General features: G+C 38.6%; 1 protein-coding gene across 5 annotated transcripts in view; it reads right to left on the reverse strand.

Annotated features, from left to right (window-relative positions):
* senp6a (SUMO specific peptidase 6a) overlaps nt 1–14,200 on the reverse strand; it is a 55,312-nt gene that overhangs the window by 26,062 nt on the left and 15,050 nt on the right. For 2 of the 5 annotated variants that reach the window (XM_056248831.1, XM_056248618.1), the window contains 9 exons: nt 14,103–14,164; nt 13,293–13,381; nt 10,177–10,564; nt 8,059–8,300; nt 5,567–5,707; nt 4,343–4,376; nt 4,022–4,210; nt 361–548; nt 48–277 (listed from right to left, as the gene is read on the reverse strand). In XM_056248831.1, coding sequence (XP_056104806.1) covers nt 48–277; nt 361–548; nt 4,022–4,210; nt 4,343–4,376; nt 5,567–5,707; nt 8,059–8,300; nt 10,177–10,564; nt 13,293–13,381; nt 14,103–14,164 — 1,563 coding nt within the window. The remainder of the gene's footprint in view (nt 1–47; nt 278–360; nt 549–4,021; nt 4,211–4,342; nt 4,377–5,566; nt 5,708–8,058; nt 8,301–10,176; nt 10,565–13,292; nt 13,382–14,102; nt 14,165–14,200) is intronic. The other 3 variants (XM_056248767.1, XM_056248745.1, XM_056248693.1) reach the window with 3 other exon arrangements.

Raw genomic sequence — 14,200 nt, forward strand, 5'->3', positions numbered from 1 at the left:
ATAAACCAAATGTGCCGCATGAAACATGCAGAGGTAATGGGTCTTACTTGACGATTGGACCAGTGAAGGTTGGCTGGAGCTCTGCCATCTCATCCTCCTCTTCGCAGAACTCCAGGAGCCGGGCAGACATGCGTGTTTGGAAACTCGGCACTGCCGACGGGACGGGGACTGTTGGGGCTGGATTTGCTGTTGCCACGGTAACCGTCACAACCGAAAAGGATGCCGAGGGTGATGAAGGTGAAGGTGTTGCTGATACTACAGTTTTGTCTTCTTTAACCTGAGGTGAGGGACAAATATTGGCACCTTTAACACAACAAACATCAAGTCAGAATTATTATAAAAGAGCGTAACATAAGTCACCTTTACTTTTTCTTTGGAGGCTTTATTGTACTCGACCAGTCTAACATTGGCCTCATCAAAACCAATCTTCTTAGGGAAATCTGGCAGTTTGTTGTTTCGGCCGATTTCAGCAAGGATATCCTCCAGAATCATTTGTTCTTGCATCGAGGGGCCGCACTCGAAAATCAACACAATATACTTCTCATCGTCTGAGCATCAGCAGAACGAGAAAGGGGAAATCAAAGAGAAAACTCAGATTTAGTCCAAATGCAAGCAGTAAAATCACCAACAAAGATGAAACCAAGAAAATGAAGTGACCTTGAAACAAAATCACTACCAGCTCTGAGCAATTGTACTTTAATTTCTCAGCGATGAAAACATGACAGAGCTCACGATTTTTGTGTGGGACATTTCTTCTATCGATCGTGTCGAAAAAACGTATACTTCTGGGGCTATAAACATCTGCACTATTGATGAATCATTAACTCATTGGACATTTACAATAAGCACATGTACAGTGGCTCCAAAAGTGTCAGCATCGGTCTGCGCCGTCAGCCCTGACCAATAGCAGGACACACTTTGTCGGATCAGTGTGCTTCCCTGTCTGCGTCTGTTGGTGTTGGTCGCCGCTTGATTTCGTAGACTGAACATGTTGATTCGGCATAGGGCTGCACGATTAAGCGAATTTTAATCACGATCACGATTTTGGCTTCCCACGATCAAATTCGCGTGATCGAGTGATATTTAAAATGCGTCATTCCGTTCACAGAACGCTCCGTATCAAAGGGGTTTTATTTGCACTGCCAATCTAGCGCTCCGTAAACCACTGTCTGATCACGTGCCTCCATGAGCCCCAGTGCACGAGAGAGACCGAGTGTGAGCATTAGTAAATTGGTACATACTACATAGTAATGTATAATTACTATATAAGAGGCATGAAAGTTCGATTAGTGGACTCCAATAATCATGTACTACAAACGCCTTGTTTTGAACTATTGTTTAATAAACAGAATAATTCGAGCACAAAAACTTTCATATGGAGGATTAAACAGATTCGATTTATGCAGCAAGACTTCACAACTAATCACTGACACTGTACCACAACATTTTACATTTCTTAAGCGTCAAATAACAATGACTCTGAATTTCCTCCATTAATCGAACTTCCATAGTGCAGTTCTGCCTTGACATGTTCTCATTTGGTTACATTCTGTTATGGACTATTTGGTTTTTATTGATTGTATATTTTGCGCGTTTTATTCACATCCATTATGCAGGTACAATGCAAGTTTATATTTTTGCTTCCTAAAATATGTTTACACAATGTAAAATAGTGCCCTGTTGAAGTTTTGCTACATTTTTTTTATTGTTTTCTCTATTTTTCTTTATTCTTTAAGGAGATGCACTGAATTTTGGTGAATAAGAGGACCTGTTTTATTTTGATGCACACAGTTGTACATTAGCAGGAATGCAGCACAATATGGATGTGAAAGCAGTTATAATTACCCTATGTGACAATAACATTTGTTTTGGTTAAAATAAACAAATAATCGTGATAATTAATCGTGATCTCAATATTGATCAAAAAAATCGTGATTATCATTTTGGCCCAAATCGTGCAGCCCTAATTCGGCATTTGTCGGGTTGTGGAAGTTAGGGCTGCACGATATATCGCTTTAGCACTGATATCGGGATGTCAAGTTTAACTGAGTTTAGTTGATCCGTACGGGCCAGCTGTCCCCCGGTTCGGAACGCATGTGATTTTCAGATTAACTACAAAGTTTAACCATCATAGAGTGAGTTTTTCATTTGCATGTGTTTTTAAAGCTGCAGTCCGTAGCTTTTCCTCTTTGTCGCCATCTCTCTGTTCGAAATCTGTAACTGCAGTGATTCGCGGAATTATCATCTTTACGTGGGTTGTAAATCGGCATGAAACAGCGCGGATGAACACAGTGCTTTGAGGCGAGTGCTGCTGTCAGTCACCGCGCTGTGTGGATACTGTCATACAGAATCACAGATTCACTTTTTGAAAGTTTGACCAACATAAGAATTTTCATAAGAAAATGTCTTCTGAACAAGTAACATCTATTTTTGTTCTGACCAACTAAGGGGGAAAAAGCATTCGACATGATAAGCTTCGTTAGATTTAATCAACGCGATTTACAGCAACCGTGCAAATTATAGCCTACTTTGTTCTCAAATTGTTCATGTTAACAACATCAGCATTGCGTGACTAATGTTAAATTTAATGTGTTTTATGGTTACCTGTGTAGTTCAGAATTCATATTCTCCATAATAGCAAAACGAGAAAGGCACAACAAAGGAAACTCCATAACTGTGTGAATTAAGAAAACGTACTGTTACACGATTGAACTATTGAAATGTCGTACTTGTTCAGCAGAAAAAAGCCGTCTCTTCTTCCGTTTCGAACCCCTTCAAAACACGGAGTTCACGCACTTTTCAAAAGCCCCGCCGATGTTTAAATCCTTGTGTTCGCATGAGACGGTTTCTTTCTCTTTCTCTAGCCACCTTAAATCCGAAGTACGAAGTCTTTTGGGTTTTATAACTGCTGAATCTCCAGTTGACACTGATGATTGTTGTTTGGATCTTTCTGGATGCCATAAGTTTAATTATGTAAAGTGCTGCGAGAAAAGCCTATACATCTAAACATCTCGTCACGCGCAGTATAGCCGGCTAGCCGAAACTCCTTCTTTATGTGTACGGGTGTGACGTCATGACGCAAAGACATGCTCGAATTTCCCGCGGAAACCCACCAGTACCACTGGAATTAAAATCATTATTACAAGCTAACCGTTTTGAATCTAGCTATGGCAAGCAGATAGTTTTGACCACTGGCAGAATAAGTTTTTTTTAATATAATTATTTTGGATTATTTTTAACTTAAAAAAGTTACGGACTGCAGCTTTAAGTTGAGTCAGGGATCAAGAGCAAGAGGACTCGCGCGCTGTTTTCTGTGCGCACACACAGAGCCGCGCAGACAGAAACCGAACTGAATTCGTCTTTCACATGCTCTTTCTTTTGAGCATATACGGTCTCGGCGAGTATCCTCTTGAACAGTCGGTTATGGGTTGTAAACAAAGAAAACAAATGCGTGTCATTTATATTATACCCGTGCATTCGTCCTTAAAGTGACAGCAGCCTAACGTACCCGCAGCCGTTTGTGTCACCAATAATGATCAACCAGCAAAAGAGAAAGAGAAAATGACTTGTAGCTTTAATAAAGATAAATTATATTAGTTATATTTCATTTAGACAGTGAAGACTGTTATTTTACATTTGAGTATTCAATTTCTGTCCCTGCAATTTGTTTATTTTCTATGCAGATTCACCTTACAAAACCACCCCAATTATTCTAGAATGATTCATTCTTTACAAATAGAGCTATTCAAATCATCTGGTGAAATTGTTTTTATATCTCATTATATATCGCAGAAAAACAAAATATCGCAATGTAAGTTTTGTCCAATATTGCACAGCTCTACTGAGAAGTGACACACTATAGTTTGTCTGTGTTGGTCAGTGAAGTGTGAATGGGCCTTTAGTCTGTTGCTGCATCTACAAGAAAGTGCTGCCAAAACCCCAAAACTAACTTTTTATGTGTGCACTGACCCATACATTAACATGTGATGCTTGTTTGATATGATTTAGTTCCGATACTCACTGTTGCCATTGCAGTCGTACCATATTCCTTCATTGTCCTTAGACATCTGCAGCTCAGCCTGTAAACGCTGGCACTCCTTATTGTTAGTCTGCAGAAAGAGAACCGGCAGCTTCCTGACGTTACACCACTCACATAAGGTCAGCTCAGACGACTTCAAATAAACGCTCTCCAACACGTCCTCCTCAGGACCTCCAAATCACAACACCACAGGGAAGAAATGACAAATGAGACTGGAGCAAACACGGAGTCTTATTTTACACATCACCAAGTCATACTAGTGACCTTTGACAACATTTTCTTTCTACTTTACTTTTATCTTACCTTCTGTCTCCAGCTGAATGTAGTCCACTGTAAACTAAAGGAAGAAAAAAACACTTCTGTCATGTCAACTCTCGGTGTGTTTGGCATGGTAATGGTAAATGAAAACAAATGTAACATTTGTTAAACAAAAATAAATGAAAAACATGCAGCTGCTGCTGCACAACATAGCGTTCATGAATTACCCGTAGCGGATTTATACAGCTGGGGAAGGAGGAGGGTTTCTGAAGTGCGCTGCACTGCTAAGGCAAATGCCAACTAAGTATTTGAAGGTTGAGCACGCAAGCTCATTGGCTACTGATATAGCAGGAACCAATCAGCTGTGCCCCTTAGACTGAGTTCACACTGCACGATTTTTAAAGTAGTCAGGTCACTGTTCTTTTCACACACTGCACGACGGTCTCAGTTGCTGATGTGTTCACACTGAACGATGGGTCGGCGACAGGAGGTTTCACACTGCATGACTTTACAAAAGAAAGAACTCGACAACTTCTGTTCGGTCCGCAAACTACGTTTCACAACCAAACACACGCGAGAAGTGATGAGGAAATAATGCAAGATCACGAGTGCGTGAGACCGGAGTTCTCGTGCGAGACTGAAATATTTGTCAAAAATGAATTCAAATTGTCTGCGCGCTGATTTGCAGCGAAAAAGAAAAACAGATTATGCAGGAGGAAATGGTTGGGGAGACGCGGGGAGCAAGGATTGCGAGCGAAAATCGAGCCAAAAATCGTTGTGCAGTGTGAACTCGGCATTAGAGATTGATGTGATTGCAAGCAGGTTGAGTTAAGGACCTGATCATGACAGAACTTTGTATTTCAAGGGATAGTTCACCCAAAAATGAAAATTGTGATCATTTATTCTTGCTCATGTCATTCCAAACCTGTAAGACTTTTATTCATCTTCAGAACACAAATGAAGATATTTTTAATTCATTGACAGCTACACAACCACCACTTTGACGCTTATAAAAGTGAATTAAGAGATCGTGAAACTAATACATTTGAATTGAGCAGTTTAGTCCAAATGTTCGGAAGAGACTCAATCGCTTTATACTATGAACAGACTGAATTTAGGCTTTTATTCACGTATTAAACGTCCCCAACTAAGCTATTAAAAGAACTGAACGTCAAGATCATCATCCAATTTGAGTATTAAAAAAAATCAAATCTAATTTCCCAATCCTGCAAATGCTCTGAAACAGGTGTTTGGTGTAAGTGATCTCACCACGACAGGTTTGGTGACCATCCTGCGTAGTGTGCCAATCCTCACGCTCCTGCACTCCAGAATAATACTGCCCAACACCGGCACCTGCTCCATTTTCCTCTTCTTAGCCGGAGACGGGTCTTCACACACAGTGTTCCCAAACTGCAAGAGAAATATACCAATGAAAAATCCAAACACAACACGAACAACAAGTGAACACACACTCTAAATCCTGTTTTCAGTTTTACAGATCTGCATGTTTCTTCAAATATAAACAACTTCAACTGCTCAATTCTACATTTAAATTGCACACATGGCTGTGTATGGCCCAAAAGGGCATTTTCGGTTTCCGGCCGAAAGACTTTTATCACCGAAACAATACGTTGTGATGACGCAAACAGAAACCGCGACCTGCACGTGCTTGTCTGAAGCAACATGTCTGCGGTGAGGACGTATATCAGTATATCTGAAACCGCGAGGAGACGGAAGCCTTGTTTATACTTTCGCCCGCCTCTGCAGCGCGAGTCTCCACAGACAGCGCGCGCACCTCTCCAAACGGTCGAGGCGTTTATACTTGACGCGCTCGCCGTTGTTCTATTCTTTGAAACGACAGAAGACGACTCAAGTAACTGTCCTCTAACCATCAGGAATCGGTGAGAAGAAGAAAGATAAACACGTGACAATGCTTATTTTTTAGTAAGTTATACCACCACCAATACAAAAATCATCATGTAAAACCCAGTAAACCCTGAGATTATTACTTGTGACATTACAAAAAAAATATGTACGGTATATGGGAACATGTATGTATACAACTAAATTAACGATCTCTTAAATATTTTGGTAACACTTTACTTGAAGGGGTGTACATAAGACTGACATGACACCTTCATAACCATGACATGACATATGTCATGAATATGAAGTAGGGTTTATGCATGTTTATGACAACTGTCATTAAGTGTCTTTCGCTCAATAATGACATTTTTAATGCAAATTTGACATTGTTTAAGATGTCTTTGTTATGACACCTTGACATAAACCATAACATCATAACCTGTCAGTGTCTTTGTCATGACAACTTGACATTAAATTAAGTTAAACTGTCATGTGGTTGGTTTTGACATTGGCTGTCATAAGTCCATTATAACTGTGTCATGAATATTTTTCGTGACCTCAACTACAGTGGTACAAATTGAATTTGTCATTAAACAGTTATAATGGCCTCATGACAGCCAATGTCAACACCAACCACATGACAGTTTAATGTAATGTTAACCAATAATTAATCTGCTATGTCATGTTTATGACAGGTTGTGTTGTCTTAGTAATGTCAAGTTGTCATGACAAAGACACTGACAGGTTATGATGTATTTGTTTATGTCAAGGTGTCATAACAAAGACATCTCAAACAATGTCATATTTGCATTAAAAATGTCATAATTGAGCGAATGACACTTAATGACGGTTGTCACAAACATGCATAAAACTTCCTTCATATTCATAACATGTGTCATGTCATGATTATGAAGGTGTCATGTTAGTCTTATGCACACCCCTTTAAGTAAAGTGTTACCAAAAGGCTTTTTATGCTATTGTATGCTCATTTTTTAAAATGTAATCAACTAATTTAGACGTGCAAACCGGGTGCTGGTGTGATGAGAAGTTCTGCTCGGCTTTGTTTTTATGAGAGAACATTTAATTTGAAAACCTTTCTGCAGGCCAGTAGATTATTATTTAATGTACACATGAGTGGGGTCAAGTTAAACATTTTAGTTTGAATTTTAGTTTATACTGTGCATTGTGCTAAATAAATATTTGCATAATTTGTAATTGATTTATTCTTTGAAAATGTTATATTAATTTAAGTAAAGTTTGTACACAGTCATAGCCATAAATGCAATGGTACTAACAATTGGCATAATTTCTTTCGGTGTTTCGGTTTTCGGCCAAGAATTTTCATTTCGATGCATTCTTAATATAAACATTTAATTAGTGGCTATCATAAAAACTTGTTTTCATGACAGATTTATTCAAACATACAATAAATGAGATGTCACTAACAGGTTCAGTAAAAATATAATGAATATGTAATATAAAAGAATGCATTATAACGCTCCCCTCTAGTTTTATTTCTAGGTACCGAGCTATGAACATTGAATAACTTTCTTGAGGTAAATGCAGCATTACATGAGTTTAAAAGCGGTGTTATTGTCGTCTTTCTGCAGTTGATTTGTTACTGATTGCTGTAACTAGTAAAGAGGACGTGATGATCTGCTCAACTGAGGCACTACAGCGATCTGTCACGCCACATTAAAGAGCGGCAAAAAGTTTTTTGTTTTTATTTTGTGATAAAACTGACAAAATTAGAAAGCTCAGATTTATTTTCATATCAAAAGTATCAAAGCTTATTGTGAATATTGGATGGCAGGTGCTCTACATATAATGTTTACTGAACTTTTGTTATTGAAAAAAAAAAAGAAAAAAAGTAGCAAACATGTAACAGTCCTTACTGAATCTCTCATTCGACTCCTCCTGGGCAGCGGGTTTCTGTGGTTCGCCTGTGTGAAAAAGTCAGCACTGGGGTCCTCGTGTTCCCCGGCTGCTTTCACCGCTGCTTCCACCCGGCCACCGGAGGGCGCTGGAGACGAGTGGGCAGAGTCCGCTGGCCTTGGAGACACGCTGTCTAAACGATTGACCGTCCCGGTGCTGCTGACATTATCACTATCTTCATCCTCATCACTGGACAGCACAACTGCATTTCATCAACACACACACACACAACACAGATCTGGATTACTGGTGTCATCTCATGACATTTTTTGGTTAAGCCTGATCAAAAATGCCTTTTAACTCATGATTAAACAGTTCTTGAACACAAAGAATATAGTATAATATTTATTCTGGAACGTTTATTATTATCAGTAACATTATTGTACGTTGCTTTGTTGCAAGTTGTATGTTCCTCTTCTTTTGTTATGCACTTGGGTCGATTCAGCCTTTTTGAAAGCAGGCGCATGCGGGAACACAGTCGGCTTTCTATCAGCGCTAGTTCTTTGGCGTCTTTTTGGTGTGTCCCTACTAGTATATCGCCAAGGCCGATAAGTTCTTCTGATTGGCCGATGTGTTGGAAGCTGGACTTCTAATCACACAGCGCTCACTCGCCTTTTTCCACCTTTGTTGCCATTGGCTTGGCTTGCTTAGTTGGGGACATTAAATTTAACATTTAATTTAATATTCAACAATAATATTGATCTGTCTGCATTGACACTATTATACAAGAACTGAACTGAGCTGGATGATGAAATCACGGTTTACTCCAGAGTGGCTATATATATATATATATATATATAATATAAATTAACTAAATTAATACCTTTTTTTCTTCACAGGAGACACCGTCGAAAAACTCTAAATCCCTAATTTTAAAATATGCTGTGCATCCAGTGTCCCACTGTGTCATATTCATATCGTTTTCACTGTGTGCTGTATGTAAAATTAGCGTTACCGTCTTTATTTGAAAAAAATATTACCAGTGCGCACGAAATTACCAGATTACTGAGTGCCCCGTTTACAGTGTTTATTTCATTTTTATTCACATATTCATATGTAACAATTACAATTACTTTATTTGTGAAAAATACTGTAATAGAATTGCAGATTCAAGATGTTGCCATCTAAAGTATAAGCATGTTTATTTTAAAGATTTGTTTTCTAATTTATTAAATATTGATCAAAATAAATATAATGTGTATATATCAAAATATCGGCCACCCTGGTCTCTAAGGGGCTGTTTACACCTGGCCACTTCATGCGTTTTCTCAGATCGGATAGCTATCTGATTTATCAAAACGATTACATTTACACCTGGTCACATAAATGTGTTTTTGCAAACCGGATATAAGTCCGATCTTCAATTCCCGTGCTATTATGCAGCTAATTTCAAAATCAAAGACCGCAATAAGAGAGAGCGGCAACAGCCCTGGTAAGATCATTTAGTTTCTTTACTTTTAATGATGATGATTGCGTGTTAAGCGTCTGCGACTTACTTTCACTTTGATTTGCGATAGTTTGCGCGTTGGCTTGATGAATAGACGCTCAGCTGCTCATCTGCGGTAATGCGTGTTGCAGTAGCGCCATCATATCTGACTATAACATGACATATAGCCTATAACATGCTCTCACACGTTTATTTTTTAGCATTTTTGGGAGGAGTAAAATTTACATATGTGGTTTGAACAACCAGATGCATTTACACTCGTCCAGTTTGGTCTGGAACGTGCCTCAGACCTCCTCCTGAAGTGGTTTGAGCGATCAGATTCAAATCCGTCTCGAATGCGCTTCGGAGGGCATTTACACCTGGTCTTTTCACGATCGGATAGCTATCCGATCACAGAAAACGCATGCAGTGGCCAGGTGTAAACAGCCCCTAAGGTATCGGCCATCAAAAAACCAATATCGGTCGACCGCTAGTCCCTTATGGACCACTTTTATGGTGCCTTTTGCTCCTTTCTAAGCAAAGCTAATCGAACCGGCTAACCCGAACACAACAACAACAACAAATGTTTGAGATGCTCGGTGTAGCATAATGTGATACGTGATGTAAGAGTTTGAAGTGTAGTCGTGCTTACTAGGGTCGTTTAGTTCACATAGTTTGGTGGCCTGCTGCTTCTTGCCTCCAGCTGGCTTGTGTCCGTTACACGCTGAGCTTCCAGAAGAGGCGACGGCTCGTCCATTGTGCGGGAGGAACATGTTTCCATGGGCGATCCGCACCGATGGGTTGATGATGACGTCCAGCTGTTGAGAGCACCCCCCAGAGGTGGGCTCATAAAAGCTTCTGCTTATCTGAAGGCTGGGCGTCTGCGCGGGACCCGAGGGCCGAGGGGGCAGTGATGATGTAACAGCAGAAAGAGTCTCAGCAGGCAGGACATTCCCACAGTTGTCACATTTGACATGGTCCTCACTTGGCTGGCCACATTTACCACAAACTGTGAGGTAATCATCAGGTTGAAGGGGCTGCTGGGTGTGGGAAGACATCATTTACACTTTATAACATTGAACACCTAAAGGGATAGTTCACCCAAAAACTCTTGTGTAGTTCCAAACCCGTAAGACTTTCATTCTTCTTTGTTACACAAGATATTTTAATGAAGTCAGTCAGAGATTTATGTCCCTCCACTGAAAATCTGTTCACCCAAAACTCTTGACAGTTCAAAGCGTTCGTAATAAGATCGTAAAACACATCCATATGTGTAATGGAGAAGTTTAATCCAAGTCTTTTGAAGAGACCCGATCGTTTTATATAATGAACAGATTTAATTTAGCCTTTTGTTAACATAATAACCTTTATTTTACCAGGAAAGAAGACTCACTGAGATTAAAATCTCTTTTTCGGGAGTGTCCTGGCCATGATAAGCAGCTTAGTTTACATATACATTTTACATCAAAGTTACAACACACAAACATAAACAAATCCCATTACATAAATACAAAATATAAAAGAAAAAAAAAAGAAAAAAAAAGAAAAAAATGCATCTGGTTACAGACATTTACACACAACTAATTTACTCTGATGATTTTCTAATAAATATTTAAATTGACCACAAGATACTAAATCTTTTAACTTCATCTCAGTCTGGAGAAGATTCCAGTCCGATTTAGAGCATAATGAGTAATTACCAGGTGACTTCTGTTTAATAAGACAATTCAACATACAATCATTGATGAACGCACATACATACAGCACATCAAATATGGCAAACAAAAGCTCAACCGCGCGCAAGAATGAAGCCCATTGGTTCTCGCGCGTCAAGCATAAATGTTTGAGCTTTTGCTTACCATATTTGATGTTCTCTATATTAGGGCTTCCCGATAATGGTTTACCTGATAGTCAGGATTATTTTGCTCAAAAATTATTTCACTCATGATTGATGATATGTTAGCTTTATCAAATAAAAATAAATTTAAAAAAACTATATATATATTGATCAAAATTGTATTGATAAGAGTAAACTGAACACTAACCATTAATACAACTTCTGGTAATGCATGGTTTTGGTGAGTGCTTTGTAATAGTGTTGTCACGATACTAGAATTTCTAACTTCGATACGATACCTTGAAAAATTTCGATATTCGATACCATTTTCGATACCACAGAGAAAAAAACTGCCACAATATTAAGGGGGTATTTTTTTTTTATTTAAAGCTAAATATAACAAGTCTAGAACATGACAATGAGGTATATTTTACATGAACAAAAATGTCCTGAGTTCTATTTGTTAATATTTTTTAATTGGACCAGAGCTAACATGATCCGTTGTATTTTTATTACCTACTGTTATCAAAGATTAAAATATACTGTAACAAAAAAGCAGTTAACAGTATCAAATTGGAGGATAGAGAGTCAGTAATGTATAATAATAAGATTAAACATTCAATTTTCAGTTAAAGGCATTTCATTATTGAATTCAGAGATGCCATTGTCTAGCTCAGTTTAGTTTAATTAGTATCTGTGTAATCAAATTGACGATAATCGCTAATGAAGGAAAATTGCAGAATTAAATAATAATATTTGAATAGTTAAATAGGCACAAGTTAATTTACATTTGACCACAGTTTACAATATTTACTTGTCTAGATTCCTCAGTCAGATTATGTTAACTTTAAGAAAACGGTGTACTTGAAAACGGTGAAAAAACGAGACAACACAGACTCTTATCAACAACAATACTAGGCCATCTTGGTTAATGTTTCAGAAAAGTTCAAATGAGAAGAGTTACAGTGTTTCCTTGAGGATTTTTTTTTTAGCAGTGGGGGCAGGTCTGTCCAAACAACAAACACCCCTGATGCTGAGCATATATGCTGCTAAATGGTACCCCTGGAGCCTGTTCCTTAAGTCTGTTTTCACCTATACAATAATAAAAATGAGTGATGTGAGGGATTATTGATAGTCAAACAATCTTTTGGGTGCCTGCAGCCCGCTCGTGTGCGCGCTATTCTCCGACATGCCCGCTCGCGGTGTTCTTTATCAATCAACCAAAGTCGGTCGCGGGGGCGCCACCCTCGCCATCTTTCCATTCACTTCACTTTTGCTATTTAACCAGAGCGAATGAGACGAGTGCGTCACGTGTGGTGTTTGTCAATGCGCCTTTGGAGAGAAGTGAAAGTGACCACTCGGCTAGTATCGATACTTCGGGAAATTAGTATTGGTACCGTTCAGATATTTCAGTATCGATATTTATCGAAATATCGATATTTTTGACAACACTACTTTGTAAATTGTCTTCATGTTTGATATTTTATGAGAAGCAATTTAGATGCTTCTATTAGCAATTTAGCCACAATGGCAAACAATATGGTCGAGAATAATTATTTATTTATTAGTGCGTCACTGTGAGATGGTGTGAGCAAGAGGCTTGCTAACCAATGCAAGATACCGTGAATGTCAAATAAATAAATAAATATTTTCAGGTCAAATAAACAGCAGGCCAATATCTCAATGATTATTTTGAATGTGTTATTAATACGACTAATGGTGCAGCCCTACTCTATAAAAGCCGAAATGAAATCAGTTCATCATATAAAGCCATCAGGTCTTATGGATTTGGAACAACATGAGGGTGAGAAATTAATGACAGAACTTTACATTTGTGTGTTAAAGGGTTAGGTTCAACCAAAAATGAACTACAAAAAAGCACATTTGACATGAATTATCATACATTTAAATGTCGAGGGGTACAGTCTCACCTGAACGGGTCTGCCCACAGTATCAGGAATGCTGTTCATCGTCCGCCGTTTCTGATGGACACGTCTCTTAATAGCGAGGTCTCCTGAATCTAGGGATGTACAGTGGAACAACAGTCATATACATCAAGGTTATGTCTTATGATGAGTAGGCAAGTATTTTATTTGCCACTATATTTTATATGACATTAGACATACAGTAATGATTGCTATTCAGAGCAGATAAGGGTGAAAACTATAACTTGGCAAGGCTATTTATAGGCAAATAAACCAAGGCTATAACTTGTTTAGAGACAGGCATTGTTAACAGAATAAACAATCAATCCACAGCAAATGTGATGCAAATGCAAACTATGCTGATTTGTGTTTTATTATGGGTACTATCACTTCCCCTTTTTGCTTGCAAACACTTTTCGGTTTGAGGTTCAGTTGTTATGGCTTCAAGCTGCTTCCACTGTAGTAGTAGCCCGAGCTTCTCTCCTTTTATTTACAGATATGATGTAGACACGCATGGATGAATGATTAAAGTATGCAGTGCAACTCTAAAATATAAAAAACTACAGTAGGTGTGATTAAGAATAAGGCAAAAACACGATTTGAAAGGGTTTTGTGATATACTCGCTCAGTGTTTACATTTTGTTAACTTCAAAAAAAAAGATTATATAGTGTAGCATTAACACTTGATTGCTCATAAAGTAACTCCAGAAACCAGTTCACACTCCTTTCGAAACTTTGATGCGCTCTTTATCTGTCAGTAAACTCTTGGAGACCGTGAGAAGACTCATTGGTGCAGGACCGGCTCCGTCCGCTTACCTGACATCGGTGGACACGTGAGAAGAATGTTCTCCAGCTCCACTCTTTGGATCAGATCAGATCTGCAGGACACACACATTGGCAGACAGCATGAGAAT

The sequence above is a fragment of the Rhinichthys klamathensis genome, unplaced genomic scaffold, assembly GCF_029890125.1.
Source record: "Rhinichthys klamathensis goyatoka isolate OS25496 unplaced genomic scaffold, OSU_Roscu_1.1 h1tg000001l_1, whole genome shotgun sequence".
NCBI lineage: Eukaryota > Metazoa > Chordata > Actinopteri > Cypriniformes > Leuciscidae > Rhinichthys > Rhinichthys klamathensis.